Below are 18,203 nucleotides of genomic sequence, written 5' to 3'. Positions count from 1 at the left end.
AAGAAAGCATTCAGTCTTTCACCATAAGATATGATGCTACCTGTAGGTTTTTCATAGACATCCTTTGTCAGGTGAGGAAACTCACTAATTTGCTGAATGCTGTTTATCAGGAATGAATGTTGAATTTTGTCAAATGCACATTCTGTATCCATTGAGATGATCATCTGGTTTTTCCTCTATAGTTTTTTTTTTTTTTTTTTTTTTTTTTACGATTTTATTTATTTATTTGAGAGAGAGCACAAGCAATAGGGAGGGGCAGGAGAAGAAGCAGACTCCAAGTTGAGTGGGGAGCTCAATGAGGAACTCAATCCCAGACCCTAAGATCATGACATGAGCTGAAGGTAGATGCTTAACTAACTTAGCCACCCAGATGCTCCCTCCTCTATAGTTTGTTAATAATTTAGTTTGTTAATCTTGATTTTTGAACGTTAAATCAACTTTGCTCTCCTGGGACAAACTCCACTATCGCCCTTCTTAGCGTAATGTTGGATTTAATTTTCTAAATGTTTGTTAAGAATTTTTGTGTCCGGGCAGCCCGGGTGGCTCAGCGGTTTAGCGCCGCCTTCAGCCCAGGGCCTGATCCTGGGGACCCAGGATCAAGTCCCACGTCGGGCTCCCTGCATGGAGCCTGCTTTTCCCTCTACCTGTGTCTCTGCCTCTCTCTTTCTCATGAATAAATAAAAATTTAAAAAAAGAATTTTTGTGTCCATGTTTGTAAAAGATATTGGTTTATAGTTTTTTGTTATATCTTTTTCTGACTTTGGAGTCAAAGGTGATGCTGGCCTCAAAAAATGAGCTGGAAAGTGTTATCTCTTTTTCAATCTTCTGGAAGATCTTGGGCATAACTGTTATTTGTTATTTTTTTGCTTAGTTTGGCAGGATTCACCAGTGAAGCCATCTGGGCCTGTTGTTTCCTCTGTGGGAAGGTTTTAAACCACAACCTGAATTTCTTTCACAGATATAGGGCTAATAATGTTATCTATTTCTTCTTAAGCAAGCTTTGCTAGTTCATAGCCTTCAGGAAATTTGTTAATTTCACGTAAGTTGTCAAACTTATTGGTAAAATGTTGCTCATAATATTCTTCTATCATTTTAATGTCTGTAGGATTGATAGTGATGCTTCCTTTTTCACTCTTGATATTGGTAATGTGTGTCTTTCCATTTTTTTCTCCTAATCAGTACATCTATAAATTTATAAATTTTATTGTCTTCTCAAAGAACCATGGATTTACTTGATCATTTTCTATTTTTCTGACTTCTGTTTATTGTTTTCTTTCTTTTACTTACTTTAGTTTTAATTACCTCTTTTTTTTCTGGTTTCTAAAGGTGGAAGCTGATATATTGAATTTGAGATTGCCTTCCTTTCTAATGTAATCACTTAATGAGATGTTTCTCTTGAATCTCTAGCTTCATCTCACAAGTTTTGATATGTCATTTTTTAAAATTTTCATTCAATTCAAAATATTTTCTAATTTCCTTTGCGATTGTTTCTTTGGCCCAGGGGTTATTTAGAGCGTGCTGTTCAGTGTGAAGGAGTTTTCTAGATATCCTTCTGCTACTGATTTCTAATTTCTCTCCAAGAGGATCCAAGTACATACTTTATATAATTTGAATTTTTAAAAGTTTATTACACGTGAAGCAAGGCTAGAGACCCATGGGACCTGTTGATGGGGAAGTGTGATCTTTATCATGAGCCACTAGAGGGTTTTAAGCAGATAGGGGATTTGATTTGAATTGTGTTTGATTGGTCTAGTGTGCGTCGGATTTAGGGAAATGGGGATATTTGTGGCTTGAGGCTTCCCTGAATCATCCAAAGAGAATGGACAGTTGTCTAGAGGGTCTGGCTCTCCAGGGAAGGGTGTGGGAGTAACTCTGTGACATGGCTGCAGATGAGGGTGAGGAGATTGAGGTGCAAGAAAGAGCTTTAGACTGGGAGCCCAGCCAGAGCTCAGCCGTGTGACTCCAACCAAGCATGTCACTCCACCTCTCTGAGCTTTTGTTTCCTCACCTCTAAAGTAGGTGGTCAGTCTCAATGATCCCACAGTTTTAGCAGCATGGGCTGCTGTCAGCACAGGGAGGATCTTTGTGTGAATTAGGCAAAGGTGTGACTACTTGAGACAGACAAAAAACCAAAGGGTCCCCTGTGTTGTGAGGCCTCAAATAAAGGCCTAATACTGTATGCTGCCTTGACATGTAGGGAAATCATGAGGGTCTTGAATGATAGAATTGCAAGCCCTGCCCCAACTGCTCCTGTGGAGTTCCCATAGCAAACAACACTTTTAGCAACCAGGTGCCATTCCTGTTACTCCTGAGCAGGGGGCTTCAGTTCCCTGTCCATGCGTGAGATTCCTTGGACAAGCCAATCACATCCTCCCTTGGGAATAGGGGTCACTCTGCCTTCTTGGTGTTACAAAGTCTGCCTCCCACAGCCCCTGCTAGTTCACGCTGTTTCTGTGTGTGGCACCGCTCCCCCTGGGCTGTGAGTACCTGTAAGTAATGAACACAACAACTGGTCTCAGCTGTCTAGTGTTAGACCATCCCAAAATCACAGGCAGGAAGCTCTCCCTTGCCAACGGGTATGTAGGAGGCGATGAACACAACTTCTGGGCCAGTGCAGCCTAGGTGGGATTTCAGCCTCCACAGGTCTCCTCAGCTAGTGCCTTGGGCAGAGGACAACCTGAACACCTGTACCTGGCACTTCTGTTAGCAGGTTCTGTTGGACTCTTGTCTGTGCTAAGATCTGTTAACCCTATCACCCTCCCCCTGCCCCCAGGGGTAGGTTCCATGATTATTTCCATTTTACAGATGAGGACTCTGGTGGAGGAGAGACCGGGGACCCAGATCAGTCCAGATCCTTCCCCAACCCCCCCCCCTTTTTTTTTGCTTAAAGATTTTATTTATTTATTTGACAGAAAGAGAGAGAGCACAAGCAGGGGAAGCAGTAGGCAGAGGGAGAGGGAGAAGCAGACTTCCTGCCAAGCAGCTAGCCCAATGTGGGGCTTGATCCCAGGACCCTGGGACCATGACCTGAGCTGAAGGCAGACGTTTCATCACCTGAGCTTCCCAGGTGCCCCCGGATCCTTCCCTTTCTGTCCTATGATCTGCTCTGGTAGATCAGAGGTAAGAAACCTGCAGCTCCCAGCTCAGTGAAGTGAGTCAGGAGTTCTGAATGAAGGTGTGAAGAGGAGAGCCTGGCAGGGGTTAACGGGCCATCCTGTTAACCGGCCAGGGTCTGCAGGCCTGAGGTTGGGGGAGCATCTGACCAGGATGTGGGGGAAGAGAAGTGAGTGGGAAAGCAGCCTTCAGCCTCAGTGGATGGCAATGCTGGCGCTCAGCCCAGCAGCCTGGCACCGGCCACGCCAGACCCTCAGGAGTCTCCAAACTGCTTCCACCCTCCACTGGAGAGAAGGCAATTCCCTTCATAGGGATCTTTAGCCAAAGAGGCTCCACACAGGCAGAGTTGCTAGAACCAGGTACTTTCTGTAATGATCACCTCTTGACGCTTGCCCCTGGCAGCTGCTGATTTCCTGGAATTATCGAAAGACAGAGCAGTGGTGTGTGATGAGACGACAGCTCAAGGCTCAGAGGGCAGAAGTGGGGGGTCAAGTCTTATGAGCACAAAAGCTCCATGAGATTAGGGTTTGCTTTTCTGCTGGGTCCCCAAAGCATAAGACAGTGCCTGAAACATAGTAGGCATTCAAAAAAGTAAAAGAGTAAGTCCTGCTTCCCTGCTTCTTAGCTGAGTGTCCTCAGGCAAGTTACATGACCTCTCTGTGGCTTCATTTTCTTGGCAGTGAGATCGAACATAACAGTACCTCATAGGGTTGTTTGGATTAAGTAAGATTGAAGCAGGAGGGGTCCCCTGAGTACCAGAGCACCAGCTGTTAGTATTGGTATTCAAGATTTTATTTATTTATTTATTTGTTTGAGAGAGAGAGAAGCAGACTCACTGCTGAGCTCGGAGCCCGACCCAGGGTTAGATCTCATGACTCTGAGATCATGACCTGAGCCGAAGTCAAGAGTTGGACGCTCTATGGGTCAATCAACTGAGTCGCCCAGGCACCCCCATCCTTTGTTCCTGCTCAGCCTGTTGACACCCCATGACCACGCTCACCCGGGACACAGCAGCCACACTCATGGGGCCTGTGCGGTGGGCCAGACCCTGTTCTCAGTGCTTTAATATAATAGCTTCAATTCGAAAACAGCTCTTTGAGCTCGGCTGGATTTTGTTTTAACCTCCATTTTGCAAATGAGGAAGCAGAATATCGTAGTGATTCTGGCCATGACATAAACTTGAGGAACTCTCCCTCATTTCTGTTCTCTCAAAGAATGGTGTGAGGGTAGCATGATCTGTTCCAGAACTGAGCTGTTGGTCTGCCTGCCTGGGCCTGGGATTCCTTGTGGCAGTCAGGGCTGGCTCCACCCTCTTGGGTGTGAGTTGGGTAAGAGAGGTAAGCACATGCCCAGGTAGGAAGGATTCAGTCCCAGGTAGTCTGGTGGCAGAGCCAGGCTCATCGTCTCTACATTTCCCTGCCTAAGGGACGATGGCTTTCTACCTGTAAGACCTTGAATCATCCCTTCATCTCTCTGAGCCTCTGCTAAACGGGGATGGGAATAGTCTCTTCCTGGCAGTGTGCTACGACGATTACACCAATTACACGATTATGTGGTTTCAGACACAAGCCTTATGCCCCCCGGGGTCGTTGCCCTGAGGCACCAGGATCACTGTCAGCACTCGCACTCGGCAAACGGGAGCTGCTGGTGCCATCTGGATGACAAGCCCAGCCCAGCTCCTGTCTCGGTGTCATCTAGCACATCTCCCTGACCCTTGGGCTCTCCTGTCTGGGGGCTGTGGGGAGACCTGCCCCCCACCTCCACAGCCCTGCCCAGCTACCTCCCAGAAGCCCAGCCCTATACTCCCAGGGTGGCCAAGGATCACTCACTGGCTCTCCAGGTCCTGGATGGTGTCAGGAAGTGGAAGTCCCTGGGTCTCTGGGAGGAAGAGCAGGAGGATGAGGCTGGAAACGATGGGAATGACACCATAGGAGATGGGGGCCAGCAGGGGCAGGGCCTGGCGAGTCAGCCTGATTAGGGGGCCCAACACAGCCCCCAGACGACCTGCCGACTGCAGGAAGCCATCTGCTGTCATCCTGTGGGTGGAGGAAGGGGGTCCAGACCCATGTAACAGCCATCACTTTCAAGAAGGGGGCTTTACTAGATGGGTGGGGTGGGGGGGGGCATGTGGCTGGTCCAGGATGTGCCAAGGGAGGGAAAGTTGGGTGGAAGGAGCTGCACTCCTTGAAGTCTCTTCTAACACCACCTCCTCCATGGAGCCCACCTAGATTTTCCCATCTGAAAGGTGCCTCTGCTTCCTGAGAACATCCAATCCAGTCCTTTCATGGACTCTGTAGGACCCACCCCATTCTCCCTGGTCGGCTGCATGTTCCCGGATGCCCAGCCCCTCCTTGTCCTCCCCACTGGCCTTCCCAAGGATGTCCCCTTCTCTCCCGCCCGGGGTCTGGCCGCCTTTCCTGGGTGCAGCATGCAGCTCAGCCTACCGCAGTACAGTTGGGTAGAGTTCAGGCTTGTAGACAGAGATAGAGGTTAAGCTTATGCCAAAGCATCCCTTTCCCAGCACGGCGAAGGCCACGCGCAGGGTCTGCAAATCTGGGCAGAGGAAGAGGGTTGCAGTGGTGTCCGCCCGGTGGCGGGGGCGGGGGGGGGTTCCCAGTCGGCCCAGAGCAGAGGTGCTGGGTCCTCCTGCCAGGCTTCTTTGATCGTACACAGGCGCCCTGTGGTGCTAACTGGGTGCCTGGCCGACCAGGGCTGAAGGGGCTGCGGGTGCAGGAGGACATCGCGGTGGGTGGGCTGGAGGGGGCGGGGCCAGAACCCAGCCAGGTCTGGGGTGGGGGAGGATGGCTCCTGGGGCCTGCTCCCTACAGTGCCACTGTGCTGGGGCCCTTTGGGTCCTGGGCGTGCTTCCTCCCGTGATGGAGAGGGTCATGAGCCGTCCTTCCCCCTGCCCTCCGCCCACCTGTGGGAACTCTGGTTTTTGCGGGGAGCCCTGGCAGGAAGCCGAGGCCCACTCCACACTCGGCCAAGGATGCTGGGCCTCAGCTTTCCCTGAGGAAAGGGATTACACCACACGTTGTTGTAATGAAGAGTCTCATGAACTGTCACACATTTGTCTTTGCAAGCTTTCTCCGAGCACTGCCTCTTGCTACTTGTTTAGGAGGCCATCCCTCTGCCTCCTTCCTTGGCCTCCCTCCAGGCTTTGCTATCAGAACTCACGTCCCTGCTCCTCCACCTGGCCTTGAGACATGAAAGGAGACTTGAGAGGGTTTTCAGGGCATTATAGCCTCATTCAGAAAGAAAACACTAAGGCAAGGGCCCTTACCAGCAATTGGCACACAAATGCCTCCTGCTTCTTAAACAAGGGAGAAGAAAGTCACCGCGGCCACCAGGCTGGGTGTTCTTGCCTCACTTCAAAGCAACCTAAAGGGCAGCCCTGGTGGCTCAGAGGTTTAGCGCCACCTTCAGCCCAGGGCGTGGTCCTGGGGCTCCCGGGAGTCCCACTCGGGCTCCCTGCATGGGGCCTGCTTCTCCCTCCACCTGTGTCTCTGCCTCTCTCTCTCTCTCTCTCTCTGTGTCTCTTATGAATAAATAAATCTTAAAACAAAAACAAAGGGCAGCCCTGGTGGCGTAGTGGTTTGGCGCCGCCTGCAGCCTGGGGTGTGATCCTGGAGACCCGGGATCAAGTCCCACATCGAGCTCCCTGCATGGAGCCTGCTTCTCCCTCTCCCTGTGTCTCTGCCTCTCTTTCTCTGTGTCTATGAATAAATAAATAAGTAAATAAATAAATAAATAAATAAACGAACAAACAAATAAATAAATAATAAATAAATTCTTAAAAAAATAAAAATAAAAAATAAAACAAAAACAAAAACAAAACAAAGCAACCTCACAGCTTCCCCAGCCCTTCCTCCCACCTCAGGCCCAGCCTCTGGCTCAGAAGTCTGGTCCCAGCCCTGGCCCTGTCACTGGCTACCTGAGTGACCTGCAGCACCTGGCTTCAGCTCTCTAAACCTCAATTGCTTCAGGGGAACAGGTGGGGGGCCGGTGGAGGGAGGGTTGGATGCCTGAGCTTGATGTGGCCAAGTGCTTGGGACCTGGGAAGGGGGAGGACCCCAGGGGGCGAATGCAGTGGGGGTGGGAGGCAGGGAAGCCAGTGCCCCAGGCCCTCAGCTAGCTCCTCAGCCCACTCAGGTCACCCCTCCATGCTGCCTTGGCCTCACCTTGGGGGACCAGTATGTTGGCCAGGATGGAGAGGCCAGCTATGGTCTGGAAGCTGGCCAAGGTCATGCGGCGGCCCAAGAAGCTGAGCAAGAAAGTGGTAGTGGCCCGGGCCAGTAAGTCCACAGCTCCGAAGAGGACCTGGAGGAGGAAGATGTCACTCCCCAGGTTTTGCAGGTCAAGGACCAGCCCGTAGTAGGAGATCATCTGGGAGAAGCTGTAGGGCAAAACCAGAAATCAGAACCCTGTCCCACAGGGGAGAGGGTACCCCTGCAGTAACATCACACCTGGGCTGTCCCAGAGGGCACAGGCCACTCTGCACAGGTCACTGCTGGACCCAAAACACCCGTCTTCAGAATGCAGGACGCGCTTCTCTAGAGTGAGGCCAGCCCAGAAACAAAAGGGCAGGCTTCATTCATTCATCCTTAGCTGGTCACTTCTCAGGATCCCTGGCCACCAGCCTGCGGGGACACTTAACTCTCTGGGCTGACAGGCTGTGTGGGTCAAGCTGAGCTCTAGGTCTGGCCCTAGCACCCTCTGACTCTGCTTCCAGTCACGGCCTCAAACCAAGAGCTGGCCCCAGCTCTGCTAGCCATGACCCTGCGGGAGTCTCTGCCCCTTCCTGGATGCCAGTTTCTTTATCTTGAAAGATGAGATTAATAGTAGAATGAGGTGGGCTGTGTTGTCCTTTTTTTCAGGATGGAAAGTCTTATTTTCCTAGCCTCTGGGAGTACTACCTCTCAGCTGGGGAGAACATCCCATGACACAGGCCAGAGTGAAGGGATCAGAAGGGCCACCCCAGCTCCTTGAGCCCTCCATGGCCTTGCTGTGACAGTCCCACCGGACTGCTCCCCTGCCCCGCTGCTCTCTTCCCTCCCCCAGCCTCCCCATCCCAGTCCACAGGAAGTGATCCCAAGAGCCCTCTCCAATGAACTTCCTCTCACTGAACTCCATCCCAAGTCTGCTGGCCAGTGGGTGAGGGGGGTGAGGGGGTGGACATGAGACAGACCACCTGGCCACTGGCTCCCGAGTTCCTGAAGCTGAAATTCACAGTAGCTGGATTTCAGCAGTTTGGAAATTGAATTTGGATCCAGCAGTGGCCACAATGTGAGATAATTCCCTACCACTTTTCAAATTGGTTCCCTTCGCTCACCTCAGCCCTCCCCTGGGCCGCACCTGAGTGCGGCACCCAACAGGCATCTGACACCACCTGCCAACAGCTGCAGACTACAGCTGCAGTCCCCGAGGAAACAGCAGCGTTTCCTGGAGTTTGTGGAAGCCACGTGGGGGAGGGGCTCAGCTCTGGCTCAGAGTTGACACCGAGGACCTAGAGCCAGTACCAAAGGGGTTAACAGTGGGAGCCAAAAACCCACCAGGTGAACCAATACCCAGCTTGTGATTTGAATAACAATGGATGCGGGTAGCCCCTGGGAGCCCAGAGGAAGCCTTGCAAGTTTTGAAAGAAAGGCCCGGGACATTCCTGGCACCAGGCACTCCTCATTTGTCAGAACTTAACCCAGAAAAAAAAAAAAAAGGCATTTGATCCATTCTCTATTCTAAGATGTAGCAAATATTTGCCATTAGAACCCATATGTGGTTAAATATAGCATGAAATAAACGCTTTCCTAATCTTTAGATTTATTTCAAGAGCAAGTATCCATCAAACCTGACCCTGACTTCTCAGTGTGCTCTCTGCAAGTCACTGGAACTGAATTTGTTTTATTAAGGGGCCTTCTCCTGGTCCCAGGTGCCTGTGGGTGCCAGGACCAGGCCTGCTGGGGAGTCGCTGCTCCCTGTGGGCCTGGTGGGCGGCCTAGGGCAAAGAGGTAGCTCAGCCAAGTTTCAAATCCTGTCCTGCCGTCTTGGGCAAGTGACCTGCCCTGCTGGGCCCTGTCCTGCCGTCCCATCTGTAAATGAACTTGAGGAAAGTGGGCCAGTGGCCCTCTTCAGTGGCTACCGAGGGTCCCCCAGCTCTAGAGACAGAGGCTCGGCCCCTAGCCTGGGCTTCAGCCTGCCCCTGCCCCTGCCCTCCAGCTGGCTTCCAGCAGGAGCCCCATGGCTCTCCACAGTGCCTGCGGGGACTCCTGCCTCCTGGGGGAGCAGGCCAAGCAGGAATGAGGCCCAGCAGGAGTCGTCTCCCCCACTCCCGCCACCCCTGCTCCGCCTCCGTCCCCCACTCCCCCTATCTCCCCCAACACAGTACAGGCTGCTTTTAGGCCACAGGCCTGGGCAATGAAAGCCCCAGCAAGGTAGAAGCCCACAGCGACCACCAGGCTGAATGCAAACAGGCCCACCAGCAACGCCCCTCCATACAGCCTAAGCCCTAGCTGACCCACCAGCCCAGGAGCAAAGTAAAGTTCCACAGCTTCCCCTACCTCCTCCCCGTCCCTCCCGGTTAACCCCAGCTCCCCCTCACCTCCAGGCAGACACCTCTCCTCCTCCTGCCTGCTGCTCCCCTGCAGTGTATTCAGTAAACCCCTAACCCCTTTGCTCTGCCTTGGGGGCGCTCTGTCGCGGCCCTGGGCCCTGGCCGCTGGCCTCCCCTGATCCAACCCCCTGGGCCTCAGCCCTGCCTCTGGGAGCGGTGAGCAGGCCCTACCTCACCAGGAACATGCTGCAGCTTCGCCAGCGGAGCACGGGCACGAGAAACAGGTCGAGCACTGACTTGCGGGCCTTCGAGGAGGCCACCTCCTCCTCCATGCTAGTCATGAGCACCTGCGGGGAGGACGGGGCGTGGCGAGGGGTGCGGGGGCATCGGCCGGCTCGGAAAGGTGTCCAGGTGGGCAGAGTGATGGGAGGAGCCCGGCCTTGGCTTCAGGAAACAGGAGAGCCTTGGGGTGGGGGCAGCGATGGAGAAGGAAAGATTTCTCTCCGTTTTTTGTTTTTTTTTTAACTCCCCGCTGAGCAGGCTCAGCAGGGAACCTGACGTGGGCCTCCATCCCAGGACCTAAGCAAAGGCAGATGCTTAACCAGAGCTCTCTTCTGCGGACCTGGCCCACCTACCCTGAGCTAAGGAGCCAGTCTCACGTCGCAGCTCTGGCCCTCTGAGCTGCCGGCCGCAGGCTGCTCTTGGCAGTTACTACACAAAGCCCTGCCCACCCTGTTCTTCATGGCTGGCATCAGGGCGCGCCTCCCCCTCCAGCCACACTGGCACCCCACTGCCCCAAAGTGCCCATCCAGACTCTTCCTGCACCCCTGGGCCCTGCCTGCCCTGTGCTCAGCTCAGTCTTGGTCAGCTCACTTCGTCCTGGAAGCCTTCCCCAATCCTCCTATCCCTATGCTGTTTTCTCGATTCTGACCGTACATCCTCCCACATCTACTTCCTTGAAATAATTACCGTCAGATGGGCACATCCAGTTTTCCAAACACTGAAAAGCCCTGTGAGGTGAGCATGCACTGTGTGTGGTTGAAAGCAGCGGACAGGGAGGCGAGGTGGGTTGTTACTGCTGTTATTGGAGTGGATAGCAGTGAAGTTGATGGTAAGACATAAGTGACTGTCCTCTCCCTGTCATGTCCCCCATTTTGGGTCACAAACAGTAGCATCTCACCTCTACAGTCAGTGACTTCGTGGCTTCCTTGTGGCCATTTATCCTGGACACCTTTTTGAGCTCCCGAAGCGCTTGTTCTGGTTTGCCCATGATAATCAGCCATCGGGCAGACTCTGGCAGCCACCTGTTAAAGAAGCAGATGCTTGGAATGCCTGGGTGGCTCAGTGGTTGAGCATGTGCCTTCAGCTCAGGTTGTGGTCCTGGGGTCCTGGGGTCCTGGGATCGAGTCCCACATTGGGTTCCCTGCGAGGAGCTTGATTCTCCCTCTGCCTGTGTCTCTGCCTCTCTCTGTGTTTCTCATTAAAAGGAGAAGAAGAAGGAGGAGGAGGAGAAGAAGAAGAAGAAGAAGCAGCAGCAGCAGCTTGCCTGGGCCTCTGCTTTCTTCCTGCATCCTGGGCCTTCCTCGCCAGGTCAGAAGGGGAAGGGAGCAGCAGCTCCCCCAGCTGCAGTGGTTGAGAGATGCCAGCCTCTCTCCTCTCTGCACTGCTAGGGCCAGGCTGGCAGACTGGCAGTCCCTCATGCTTTCAGAATAAAGCTGAGTCCCAGGGCCTGGCCGCCCTCTTTGCCCCTCGCCACTCCATCTGGCTTCCTGGCTGCCTGGAGCCGGCCTGCCTGAGCCTCGCATACAGCCCTTGCACGGGCTGCCTGGACATACAGTGGTCCTGAGCCCATTTCTATGATAGAAAGCTCACATCATGCTAAATTTAAGACACACACACTAAAAACATCCCCAGCCAGAACTGCGTGGTTTTATAAATGTAGTCTGCTTCTTCCCAGCGTCACGGTAGGGAGGGGCATCTCCTGGGTGAAAGGACTGGAGTTTCCCCAGCCTAGCAGGCTCAGGGAAGCTAAGAATTGTAGGGAAGCTAAGAATTTCCGGAGGCATAGTGGTTCAAAGAGGCGGCCTGCTGGGGTTCAAATCCTGCCTCTGGCACTTACCAGCTATGTGGCCTTGGCCAAGTCATTGAACCTCTCTGAGCCTCAATCCCTCATCTGAAAATGGTGGTCACTGTATCATCTTCCTCACTAGAAGTTAATACACATCTGGTATGACCACCGGCCCCTGGGATGCACCCAACCAGTGTGACCAGAGTGGCCTAATTAAGTGTGACTACGGGATGTCTCTCTCCTCACTTACTGGATCCTGTTGCTATGATAAAACTCCTCAAGATCAGTGGCTTTTGATCTGTTTTGTCTGCTGACGTGTCCCCATGACCTAAAACCATGTCTGGTGCAGGGCAATAAATACTTGAGAACGAACGAATGAGTCCTTGCTACTCTCTAAACCGCACAGTCGACTTGGTGCAGGTCTGTCCAACCCTGGTTCACGGACACAAGAACAACTTACAGGGTCGTGAATTTGTGACTGTTTCCTTATCTCTTCCTCCAGCCCTCACCCAAGCAAGTGTTGCCAGACCTCAAGGAGTTTTGCAGCACTCCAAATAATCGTGATAATGGTATCTTCTCACATCCAACACCAGTCCTCACTGACTCAGATGCCCAAGGGCGGGCAAGTGATGTGAAGGAATGGGGCTGGCAGGTGGGGGGCAGCTGGTGCCGAGGAAGGGCAGGCCCGGGGGCCAGTGGGCCAGTTGGGAGCCTCAGACCTCCGGCTAAAATGCCCACCCTGGAACTCTGAACCTCCAAGAAATCCTTAGCAGGGGCTCTGCACACATCGTGGCTCGCCATGGCTCTTCGCATCTCGGGATCCCCCGCCAGCTAGGGTGGTGGGGGTGAGGGACACCCTGGCACTCCCCAGCCTCCCTCCTATCTAGTGATGTTCTCCCCAAGGGAAAAGGCCCCACACTGTACCGACCAGGAGATCAGGAAGATAGCAAAGAAGGGCGTCGACATGGCCAGCTGGAGGGCTCGCCAGTCCCGCAGGACGAACGCCATGGCCCCCAGGGTCATCTGGCCCAGGCTATAGGAGCATCCCACGATTGTTATGGTGACAGCCCTTCTGCGGGTCGTGGTCCACTCCGCCACTGAAAGCCGATGCAGACATGCAGGTAAGGGCCTCGCAGTGACTTTGAGCCCCATCTTCCCCACCCCACGGTGGCAGGTGGAGGCCGAGCAAGGACTCACCAAGTGTCACTGAGATCATGATGATGCCGGCCACTCCAAAAGCGCTCAAAAACCGGAGGCCACAGTAGATGAGGAAATTGGAAGCAAAGATGGTGCTGGTGTTGGCCAAAGCCACCTGCAGGCAGCACCAGCTCAGCACCGGCTTCCGCCCAAACCTGTGTCAAGAGACAAGCACCGTGGGGGCCTGGGGTGGGGCCCTAGGGACTTGGGCATAGAGGACTTCCTCTCTTGTGCTTCGAGGGAAGGGAGGGTTCAAGAGGATGGGGTGCCTACCGGGGCCCAGCATCGTGCGCCCAGTGTGCTTGTTATAAAAATGACCTCATGGTCAAGAATGGGCTTTGGTTGGGATGCCTGGGTGGTTCAGTGGTTGAGCATCTGCCTTTGGCTCAGGTCTTGATCCCAGGGTCCTGGGTTGGATTCCTGCATCAGGTTCCTCGCAGGGAGCCTGCTTCTCCCTCTGTCTATGTCTCTGCCTCTCTCTCTGTGTCTCTCATGAATAAATAAATAAAATCTTAAAAAAAAAAAAAGAATGGGTTTTGGTTGAATCACTGTATTTTTTTAAAAAGAGATTTTATTTATTTATTCATGACAGAGAGAGAGAGAGAGAGAGAGAGAGAGGCAGAGACACTGATAGAGGGAGAAGTAGGCTCCATGCAGGGAGCCCGATGTGGGACTTGATCCAGGAACTCCAGCATCACGCCCTGGGCCAAGGGCAGGTGCTAAACCACTGAGCCACCCAAGGATACCCGAATCACTGTATTGTACAACCAAAACTAACATTACAATGCATGTTCACTAACTGGAATTTAAATAAAAAGTTAAAGAAGATGGACCTTGGCATCAGAAGCTGGGTTTGAGCCCAGCTCTGTCCTGTCTGGGTGGACCTGGCGCACACAGCTCCATGTCTCTGAGCTGCTGTGAAATGGGGGGTGTGCATGATGACAGCCTCCTAGAGTGGTGACAATCATGATGGTGAGGAAGGGGGCTGTACCAGTCAGCTCCTCATCAGCCTGCGCAAGGGGACCCGAGCTCTGGGGGAGACCACCTCAGCTCTCCACCTGCACACTCACTGTGCTGCTACTGCCCCGAGGCTGGCTCAGCCCAAACCACCTGCATTTAGCTAAACTGTGTCAGTCCATGAGATAGATGTGGCCAAAGCTCGGCCCTGCCTGTCTGAGCAGTGCCCAGGAACAAGGACATCTAGCCCAGACCCAGGGCCAGGTCGGGATGCTGACTCCTGGCCCTGACGCTGGGCTTACTGGGTAACCTGTGGACCGGCGGGGATTTGGCTCCCTGTGTGGACAGCCTCTGGGGAATGAGCCATATAGCTGCACGGCAGCTGGTCCTCTGAAAGCGCCACCTGGACCATGTCCTTCCCTGCTGCCCCAGCTCCCCACCACATTCGGGATAAAATAAGGCCCGCAAATAACGATGGTAGCAGAGCCACAGCACGAGCCAATCCCGTGCCAGGCCCTGGCCCAAGCTCTGTATGTGATTAATTAACCCACAACAACCCCATGGATGGAGCCAGGTCCCCACTTACAGGAAGAAACTGAGGCACAGAGAAACCACAAACCCGCCTTCTAGGGAGCTGGGCAAAGAGGTGCAGGGATTAGAAGCTAGTGGTCAGATCCCCCAACCCGGGGCCCGCAGGGTCAGGAGAAAGTTGGGAAGCCATTCACTCATTCACAAAATAATGATTGAGGGCATTCCGTGTGCCGGATGCTGGGGTCACAGCACCAAAGCCCCTGCCTCCTTGGAGCTGTGTCTTGAGGGGACACACACAGTAGATGAGCTAGCAGGTGAGTGAGCAAGTACTGCCAGAGTGGGTGCAGTGATAAAGGAGAGAAGGCTCGGGGTTGGTGCCTGGGCCAGGGCGGGGCCTCCAGCTTTTGGTGGGAGGAGGTTGCCCTGGGTTGAGGCCTACATACTTGGCATTAAGAAACCATGGGAGAACCTGCAGAGCAAGGCACGGCCACCGCCCCCTGGCCACCAACCACCTCAGAGCTCTGTACTCCCCGGATGCTGAGGGTGCTCCCAGGGGGGCTGGCAGGGCTGTGCAGGAGAAGCTGAGTGCCAAGCAGGGGTGGGTGAGGATGGGGGAGAGGCAGAAACTTCCTCAGGGCAGTGGCCCTGGAGGACTTTAGGCTGGCATCAACCAGATGCATATAAGTTTCTGCAAAGTCACTCTGAATGGAGGCAAGAGACCCTTGAGGGGGCCAGGGCCTTCCCTGGGCCAGAAAGGCAGGTGGTGTGGCCAAGGCGACGGTATGGAGGAGCGAGACGTGGGGCTAGGGGGTGTTCTGTGGGGCTGGGGGTGAGGGCAGGAGCACAGGGCTGGCTCCCGGGGTTGGGTGTGTGCCATCGGCTGGGGGGCTGTTTTCCTGGATGGAGTCTGGTGTGGAGGGGCTGGCCGTGGGGAGTCAGTAGTCCAGCTTCAGCTGCGCCAAATGTGAGGCAAATGCCCCTCCACATGGAAACTCCAAACAGGCAGCTGGGTTTACAGGCAGAGTGGCAGGCCTGCAGTAGTGGGGTGTGCAGCTGGCCAAGAGAAGGTATGGGGCTAGGTCCTGGGGGCACCACCTCAGAAGGATGAGAGGCAGAAAGGGGAAGAGCCAGAGGAGGGGAGGAGAATTTCTATTTCACAACATGTCATATACTTGGAGTTGGAAGAATATACTCACCGGTCAGAGAGGAGGCCCCAGAAGACAGACCCCATCAGGACCCCGGCCATGTAGATGGACTGGCCCATGGGCTTCAGGCCCTGGTATTCACACACTAGGTCCCACTGGAAGAGAAGGGGGGCACAGCAGCTTGGTTCAGGGGCTGTGGACTAGCAGAGCCTGGCTGGCAGAGGGAGGTCCAGGTTGGGAGGTCCCTGCCAGGAGCACTTGGTCAGCCTGGGTCCTGGGGGACGAGGGTGCCCCAGAGTCCTAAGGCCAGGTGACAGAGGTAGAAGGGGTGTGCTGGCAGGGGCCCCAGCTCTGTCCTCCCAGCTAGCTGCATGGCACACATGTGACAGCCACTTGGGGCGGGCGGTGGTGGGCAGGGATGGGGGGTAGCTGAACTACAGGCTGGGAGTTCTAACTCTGCTGATCGCTGGCTGGGTGAGCCTGGGGAGGTCCTGCACCTGGCTGAGCCTGTTTTCTCACCCAGAAGCGGGGCTGTGCAGCTGCTTCCCTCACAGGGCCGCCAGGATGGGCAGAGATTGCTGAGCACGTGTCACCATAATTTTTGAGTGCCTCCTGCCCAGGCCAGGGCATCCATCGCCTGAACAGCCCCCACCAGGCAGCCCTACAGTAAGGCCTCACAGCTTTGCTCCATTTCTACCTTTCCATCTCTCTTGCCAGGGCCACTGCTGCAGGAGTCCCCTTTCCCCCAGGACAAAGTGATCTCTGGAAAATGCAAAGCAGATCACTCACTTCCTTGCCCCAAACCCTCCTGTGACTTTTCTTTGCACTTGAAGAAAGTGCTCTTCATCCACCTTCCCCCGCCTCGTGGCCTAGCCCCTGACCTTTTGCGCCCAGGCACACCGGACCCCCTTCTGCTCCTTCAATACCCCAGACCTGCTCCTTCTTGGACTTCTGTCCCCACCCAGCTTTCTCCCCACTGTCATGTGCCTGATTCCTTGTCTCCCAATCCAGGTCTCACCTCCTGAGAGGCAGGATGGGACGTGATGGAGACCCAGACTCTGGATCCTGACGGTCTGGGCTGAGCCAGGTTCTGGAGGGTTCGAGCTGTGTGTTCTGGGCAACTGATTTCACCTCACTGTGCTTCTGTTTTGTTCTTTACCAGATGCAGACTGTAACAATCCCCCCACCCCCATCCGCTCATGACATGGGAGTGAGACTATGGGGACAGCATCCAGAATAGAGCCTGCAGCTCTCCCGTTAGTGTGGGTTTAAATGTTGATTGATTCTGAATCTGCCAACAGAATGTCAGCTCCTCCAAGGCTCCCTGCTTCTCCTGGAACTCTAGTCTGTGATCAGGGTCTGGGCAGTGAGCAAATATGTGGGGAGGGAGTAGTGCCAATGGAAACCGTTCGATCTTTCCAGGCATGGGAGGGTGGCCGTCACTGGGGGGTCAGCTGAGAGAGCCGTGGGGTTGGTGGAGGGCGGCCCTTACCTCCGACACGATGGTGGAGGTGAAGGTGCTGTGGTCATACACCCAGCCGTCCACGCACGGCTCCGTGGCAGCCTCGCTCCAGTTGGTGGCCGTGGCGTTGGGGTCCAGGAGCTGCCACTGTGGTTGGCGGAAGCGGAGACACTGGTGGGGCTCGTGGTTGGGGCCTGGTGGGATGGAGATGGTCAGGAGGGCCTCGGAGGTGAGGTTTGCAGGGGCCTCAGAGCTATTGTCCAGCACATGGGCCCAGCAGCGGTGGCCGGGGATGGCAGCCGAGAAGTTCTCCATCAGCAGCTGGGGAGGCACCAAGATGGAAGGGAGCAGGAGAGTGAAGACCTGCAGGGCCTGGAAGAGACCCCCTCCCCCTGCACGCTCCAGGAGCTCAGCAAACGCCATGGATAGAGCTGCAGGTGGCTATCCTGGGGCCAGGGAGCCAGCGAGGGTCCAGCTACCGCCAGGAACCCCTAAGAAGCCCAGGATCCCTGGGCCATCAGACCTTCCACCCGCACTAGCCTGCCGCTGGGGTGGGACAGCGGGCTAGCACCGGCAGTCAGTCCCGAGATGCCCGGATGCTTTGCAGAAACGCCTCCTCATCACCCTCTTTCCGGGAATGACCACTTGGGTGCCCCACCCCTCCAGAGAGGGGACACTGGGGACAAAGCTCACTGTGCCCCGGCTGCCTGGGGCATCCGCGGGGCCCTGGTTCTCCAGCACCAAGAGTAAAAGATCAAGCAGGTGTGAAAAAAATAAGATGCAATCCGCTGCGATGTTACTGAGTTACCGTGTGGAGGGAAATAGCACTAGGCCTTGGCCTTGGTTAAAGTTTAATCTTAGCGTGGGCTCCTGGGCAGGACGGGCAGGGCTCGCTCCCGCTCCCGCCACCGCCACCGCCACCGAGGGAGGCTGCCCTGCCCCAGCTCTCTGCTGGGGGGCTGCTCGCATTCCTGAATCCCAACTCTCAGAGCAATCCTTTAAGTCAGGAAACTGTTGGCCTCAACTTCACTCATGCTGGGCTATGATTTCAGCCTGTTTTGCTAAAGCCCTGAGGCTTCGGGGAAGTGGGTAAGCTCCAGGTGGGATGGAGCTGGCGAGGGCCCCCTGCCCGCCCCCAGCCTGTGCTCACTGCCTCCTTTCTGCACCCCTCCCGCCAGGCAC

The 18,203-nt window shown here is 54.6% G+C and overlaps 1 protein-coding gene across 3 annotated transcripts; it reads right to left on the bottom strand.

Moving 5' to 3' along the window:
- Window positions 1-168: 168 nt before the first annotated feature.
- On the bottom strand, window positions 169-17,829 carry SLC22A11 (solute carrier family 22 member 11). 3 transcript variants are annotated; one of them, XM_077862231.1, is made up of 10 exons: window positions 17,052-17,829; window positions 15,611-15,714; window positions 12,927-13,081; window positions 12,658-12,826; window positions 10,842-10,965; window positions 9,893-10,008; window positions 7,296-7,510; window positions 5,559-5,667; window positions 4,944-4,992; window positions 169-3,527 (listed from the first exon to the last, which is right to left on the bottom strand). In XM_077862231.1, the coding sequence occupies exons 1-9, from the start codon at window positions 17,442-17,444 to the stop codon at window positions 4,968-4,970; spliced, it is 1,410 nt and encodes a 469-aa protein (XP_077718357.1). In that variant the 5' UTR covers window positions 17,445-17,829; the 3' UTR covers window positions 169-3,527; window positions 4,944-4,967. The 3 variants fall into 3 exon arrangements, with proteins under 3 accessions (XP_077718357.1, XP_077718356.1, XP_077718359.1); XM_077862230.1 differs by having other exon boundaries at window positions 4,944-5,150; window positions 17,052-17,828; XM_077862233.1 differs by lacking the exon at window positions 5,559-5,667.
- Window positions 17,830-18,203: the final 374 nt, after the last annotated feature.

Source organism: Canis aureus, chromosome 21, assembly GCF_053574225.1.
Source record: "Canis aureus isolate CA01 chromosome 21, VMU_Caureus_v.1.0, whole genome shotgun sequence".
NCBI classification, from domain to species: Eukaryota; Metazoa; Chordata; class Mammalia; order Carnivora; family Canidae; genus Canis; species Canis aureus.
The sequence above is the reverse complement of the archived record's forward strand: the minus strand, read 5'-3'. Positions and strand labels throughout refer to the sequence as shown.